The sequence below is a fragment of the Pelmatolapia mariae genome, linkage group LG10_11 (genome assembly GCF_036321145.2).
Source record: "Pelmatolapia mariae isolate MD_Pm_ZW linkage group LG10_11, Pm_UMD_F_2, whole genome shotgun sequence".
Classification (NCBI taxonomy): Eukaryota; Metazoa; Chordata; class Actinopteri; order Cichliformes; family Cichlidae; genus Pelmatolapia; species Pelmatolapia mariae.
Genome location: NC_086236.1, coordinates 5,483,111 through 5,489,162, shown reverse-complemented (window position 1 = coordinate 5,489,162; position 6,052 = coordinate 5,483,111). Strand labels below are relative to the sequence as shown.

General features: G+C 39.1%; 1 protein-coding gene across 1 annotated transcript; it reads left to right on the top strand.

Moving 5' to 3' along the window:
• The first annotated feature begins 586 nt into the window (after positions 1–586).
• btg4 (B-cell translocation gene 4) lies at positions 587–4,009 on the top strand. The gene is made up of 4 exons (XM_063487991.1): positions 587–759; positions 2,030–2,167; positions 3,257–3,539; positions 3,806–4,009. The coding sequence occupies exons 1-4, from the start codon at positions 587–589 to the stop codon at positions 4,007–4,009; spliced, it is 798 nt and encodes a 265-aa protein (XP_063344061.1).
• Positions 4,010–6,052: the final 2,043 nt, after the last annotated feature.

Sequence of the window (6,052 nt, the reverse complement as noted above, 5' to 3'; positions counted from 1 at the left end):
TTTTCAGCCTTGCACCATCATCAGAAATGCCTCTCTTCTTATGTGCTGATGAGCTGAGAAATTTAAATATTCTCTCTGTTTGGGCTTTATGGACAGATTTAATGTAGAAGTCTGTTTCTGCTGCACGGAACTGTTCACACATTTCATTGAATTTGGGGCATTTTAACACTGAAAAAGTGCAGAGAGAGCATTGTTTACATTTTAACCCTGAGAGGAGTCATTAAGTAAATCAGCATCAGCTGTGGCAGCTGGTCGCACAGCTGAACTGTGGTTTTATTAAAAACTCTCTTTTAGAATTTGATTTGAGTGAGGTTTCATTGCTGAGAAGGGTGCTGCTGCGTTTGCACATTTAGATGCATGTGGATATATTTGTGTTTTGGTATCTTTGACGAAGCTGCCTTACAATCCAAGCTGAGTTCTCTGTGGAGCTTCAGCAGCAAATATGTTTGCTTGAATTGTTTGGTTTCCACTTTGCTCTGGGAGTTTTTATTTTCTGTGGTACTAGGATCCCTACATGTGTTTTATCTGAAGAGATAATTTTTTTAAAATACGGTTTGAGTTTGCTGTGCTCGGTAAGTGTGTCGCCATGAAGGAGGAAATTGCTGCCGCTGTGTTCTTTTTGGCTCGGCTGGTGAAGAGATACGGATGTCTGGACAATGATAGCAGAGAGCGCTTTGCTGCTTCCCTCACCTCCCTTCTGTTTGAGAACTACAAGAACCACTGGCACCCAAGTGCACCCGCCAGGGGTCAGGCCTACAGGTCAGTAATCCAAAAGCAAATGCTTTTGATTGTTTCAAAATGGCTGAAGGTCCTGCTTCCTTTTAAAAATAAAAAGTTAACCAAACGTGATTTTAAAAATTAAAAACTCAGTTAAATTTAAGAGGAAAAACTTTGTTTCAGAGCTTGAATCTGTATCCATTTGGCACTCTCCTTTTAAGTTGTATGGATTTACTATAAGACAAGTTGGTCGGGGACCCACAGGAAATCAGATTATTTGATCAGAAATAAATGGTTAAAAATACAATTACTGATTTTATTTTTAATGAATATCACTTTAATGTTGCAGCTGGTGATTGTATTAAATATACTGGACTATAAAGTATCCAAATCTTTAAAATTGTAAGGTTATGAAACTCTTGCTGCCTTCAGAAATGCAACAAATATTATGAACCCACTTTGTAATTGAAAGTATTGATTCTTTACTTAAAATACCAACTGTTATACTTGAGTTATTTAACCTTGTAAATGATCAAAACACCTGGAAAAACACTTAAAAATGGAAATGTGTTGTAATGCTCCACTCTACTGGCCTCAGTAAGAAGCAGGACTGCAGCTCTCAGGTTTATTCACAGGAATATAATGGATATCCATCTAAATGTTGGCGGGTTAATTTTAAGCTTTGCTCAGCTGCTCAGAAAATTGCTTGACTTACAATCTGCTCACTTTATCTGAGCAACCAAAGGAGAGGTCTGAAGACTTGCAGCTCAAAGTACAAGACTCTTTACAGTGGTGCAGGGAGTAGAAACCAGCACAATAGAAATTCGTTTGCATTGCAGCTGTGCTTAAGTAAAGTACTGGAGTAAATGCACAAAGTTGCGTTCCACTGCTCACTTTGAGTGGTGCTAGGCCATGTAATATTAGGTGTTGTGGTTCAATGGTACTCGGGGTGGGAAATACTCCCCCCCTCTTTTTGTACTCTAATTAAAATAAATGGGGCTTGCATTGCACACTATAGGCAAATCTATAGTTCTATATTCTGTATTTTCTCATTTGATTCGGGACATGAAGAAATCGTACAATTTTTAGGATTCATGAAAGGGAGATCTTCAGTTTGTTTTTGTACCATTTAAAGAACTAATGTGCTGATGTCATTCCTAATTGTCTGGCTTTAAACCACCTTTAATGGCACCAACTACTACTCTTCCATCTATATTTTAATTGGATTTTTACTGGACTTGATGTCTTGGTGACCACGTGAAATTGCAACACTAGATAAAATACTTGCTTTGAGCTGCCCGGTGTTTTTCAGGTGTCTGCGTATGAACCGTGTTCGGCTGCAGGACCCGGTGCTGGAGCAGGCCTGCGAGCGGAGCGGGGTGAGGTACGAGGACCTGGGCCTGCCCCAGGAGCTGACAGTGTGGGTCGACCCTGGAGAGGTGTCCTGCAGGTTTGCTTTAATCATTAGTCACCTTGCATTTGTGCAACGCTGCAGGTTACATTGATTTCAAAGACAAGAGTTCTGATGTAGCTTCCAAATTAAGACTTAATATTGTCCTGCAAAGTGTCTTTGTTTCAAATTTCAAAGTCCCCAGTCCATTTGGTTTCACATCTAACTTACTAAACAGTTGGTGATATCATTAAGACATGAATAAGAATTTATTTTAATGTCAGAGTTTAAAAGCAGAGTTTGAAGTAAATGCTTAATTATAATATAATTACTGATCATCCACACAGTGACAAGACTTGAGGAAAAGTGGAAATAAATTGGTCCAATCAACATTTTTTTTTTTTTTTTTTTTTTTTTTTTTTGGTATGGCTCAAACAGATGGTGATATGATTAGTTAGCAGTGTCTTTATACCAAATCTAGAGCTAACAAGTGGTTCAGTGAGTTACAAACCTAGTGTTGAATCAATAAAGCGAGTGTCTTTGTATAATACACGAAATCTTTATCTCAACTTCTCCTAGACCACCAGGAGTTAACAGTCAAACTGAAGGTTCTTATCTATATCAATATACCATTGCATTGGCTGACAACAATTTAGCAAGATGATAAAATGACCTGTTTTTTGTTAACTATTTTACCTTGTGCGTCTACCACACCTATAGTTGTAATTTCATTTTTACAAATAAGCATCTGATTACTTGTAATTAAGTCTGTCATGGGCGTGTACTAATATATTCATAGTTGTGTACTTGATCAATGCTGCTAAGGGAGGGAATGGACTGTGACTGAAAAGGGCTGATTTGGCTTCCTTGCTGGAGCTTTTTTGTCCTGATTTCCTGCCACTAAACTAAAGACATTTGAAGCACATGAGTCAGGTTGATGTTGTCACAGCTCTGGCAGGTTTCTAGAACATTAGAACAAGGAGTGATGGGGGAACGGAAGTTTAGAGCAGTGTTAAGGTGGAACTTCTGGTTTGTGCATATACTGGCCTCATAATGGAAAAGCCCTTTATTATCATTGTACATGTACAAAGAAATTGTGAAACCTGAATTTGCCGGCAGTTTCTCTAATTTTCTTTTGAATCCCTGCAGGTATGGTGAACGCAGCAGTCCATTCTGCGTCTCAGTGGTGGACAACTGTCGGCGCGGTGATGGGGAATTGTCCCGCCGCATCCATGAAGCTGTGGAACGGGCGAGTCTCGAGGTCCCATCAGGAAGCTCATCAGATGAGGATGAAGACGGAGGCGGAGACAACAGCATGAGCACGAGTACCAGCAGCAGCAGCCTTTCAACCCTCTGCCCTCCTCAAATCCCACCCATGAACAGTGAACCCCAAACCATTCCGACTGTTAGCAACCCCAACAGTGTTTACAGGGTGAGTTCAATATATGAAATGCAGGACAATTTAAAGTCTCCCAAGCTTGTTGTATGACGATAATGATGGAAGCGTTTTATATCTTAACATTTTCATTCTCTGTAAGCTCATTAACATGAGACTTGAAAAATAGGCTTTCTGCTGGTTTTTTGCTAAAAATGAATGAAAATTTTAAATCTAGAGCTTTGCAAAGTATTTTTAGTAACTTAAGTATTTCTCTAAGAGATCTCAGGTTTTCTAAATGACTTTGTTGTACCTGTCCTCAGTTCAGCGAGTTCTCTCCAGGTGCCCCTCAGACCTGGCTGAGGGAGAAGCGGAAAGGCTTTCCAGGAGACATGTTCCCACCTCATGGCGCTCCTGCTGGAGCCCACTTCTCAAGCCAGAAAGGCTTCAGATCCTATCGAGCCACGTTCACCTTCACTGGACCTCGAGTTGACAAGTACCACTGGGTCAGCAAATCGCGATCCTAGCCTTAAAGATACAAACCAGAATCTGGGTCCTGCTGATGTTGGATTTAGGCCACAGACTTTGTACATCTTTTAAAGGATAAGCTTATTTGTACCTGATTTAAAGTAATGCTGTTTAAGTATGTTTTTAAGATTTGAAAATTGATATTTTAAATAATTCTTCACTCTAATTGTCTTTTTTAAATTAAAGTGTGAATAAAGTAACATTGAACTGTCATTGAAAAGAAATAAATGGATTCATGCCAGCTCTACTGGCCATAACATGTTTTGTTTTGTTTTTTTCTCCCTCTCTTAAACAGTTTTTAGTTAACCTAACATTTAGCACTTTTAGATAAAACATCCCAAAAGTTCTTTGAAAAACACTGAATCTATATTTACCTGTAAAGCAGGTCAGTCTGGAAGCAAATACAGCTGCGCTGGTGTGTGTGGTGGTTGTACTGGTAGTGTAGTTAGTGATTAGCGTGTAAGAACAATCAGCTAACGACACTGCCTATACAGCCACCCCAATCACACTGACCATCAGAAACTTGTAATCTTGCAGTAAATGCTTGGGTTGTAATAAAATGTATATTTTTGTCCCTGTTAGTTGTTTGCCTTTTGTCAGTTTCATTTTTATTCTTCATTGAAGGCCCTTGTACAGTGTCTGGTCCTGGTGTCACACCTGTAATATTTTTAGCAGAAGTGCAGGAGACCCTTTGCTTGAATATACCTTGTTTCTGATACCTTATGAGATTTCCCATCTGCATCACTGAACGGCACAGGAAATCATTCCTGAATTCGGCCATCTCTCTCTGCAACCCATCCAACTAAGCAGAGAGTGCAATAGATGCACAACCTTAACACTTGCACATCCTCTACAGTGAAAATAGAAGTTTTAAAGTTACGAATCCAATGTCAACCATATATAATCTGCTTAATATTCTGAGATTTTTATAATTTTTGTTATTTTGTAACTTTGTATTTAATTTAGTTCAGTCAGTTAAATGGAACCACATATGATTTTCACACTTCTAAAAACCCCACTCACACCTTGCTTCAGGTAACATCAATAAAGCACATCGTGGGATGGTGCAAAGTCTCACAGTGGTTTCACCTTTAACCCCCAGTGACAGTAATGACTCGTGCCTTTTTTTTTTTTTTTCCCGACCTTGGCTCATGTGATGACTCGCATGATGAATAGCAGGTCAATGAGCTGCCAATACCTGGGACTGTCTGCTTTTTATTTTTAGAGCAGAAGTGTTTTGGATACAAAGTGAAATGTCTTCACAATCTCAAGCAGTCCAGCTGCCACCTTTTTTCATGCTCTTGTAATGACCAATGCTCCCCCTGACAGGATTTTTTTTTCTTTAATGCTCCAATGGTGTGCAGTGGTTATCCCAGAAAGCAGATTATGTTTATCTGGAAGTTGTTCTGGTGGTTAACATGTTTTACAATTGAAGCGTTGCTGGTTCAATTCCGGCCAAAGACAAAAATGTCTTCATTATTCATTATGAAGCGTATCTGGCATAAAACTAATCGAATCAAACTTGCAGAGCTCCCCACTATGGCGACCCTTTTGGCAAAGGAGCAGGCAAAAGTAGCTTAAGTATGTTGTTTAGGGCAAATGAGTGCATGCAAATTACAACACAGTTTTACAATGTAATAGTGTATGTATGTCAAAAATAGCTTGAAGCATTAGCAAATGCCATTTTCATGTTTAGTAAATGTAAGGGTACAGGGAGCAGATTACTCAGACTGGTAAAACAGGGTTACATATTTTGATAAACTATATTTTGATAGTTTATTAAAATATCCAAAATCCACCACTTAATCCATATGCACTTTATAAATCCCGACACAAGTAGAAGTGCAAAAAGCCTTTTTCATGTGATTAGCTCTGAGCAGTCACCAGGCAACCTTCAGACACTCCAGGAGGGAGCTCAATAACCGAGTCCTATACTTCTGTAAAAGAATGAAGTCACCGCTTTGCAAAGCCACGTCTATGCCTTCTAATGCATTTTTGCCGTGGAAAAAAAAAGTTTGAATGAGTCACATGCATTAAGAGAT

Excerpts from the sequence above, each read along its gene's own strand:
- btg4 (XM_063487991.1), top strand. The coding sequence starts at position 587 with ATGAAGGAGGAAATTGCTGCCGCTGTGTTCTTTTTGGCTCGGCTGGTG. Across the intron at positions 2,168-3,256 it reads CCTGGAGAGGTGTCCTGCAG|GTATGGTGAACGCAGCAGTC; the intron begins GTTTGCTTTAAT and ends GAATCCCTGCAG. Across the intron at positions 3,540-3,805 it reads ACCCCAACAGTGTTTACAGG|TTCAGCGAGTTCTCTCCAGG; the intron begins GTGAGTTCAATA and ends ACCTGTCCTCAG.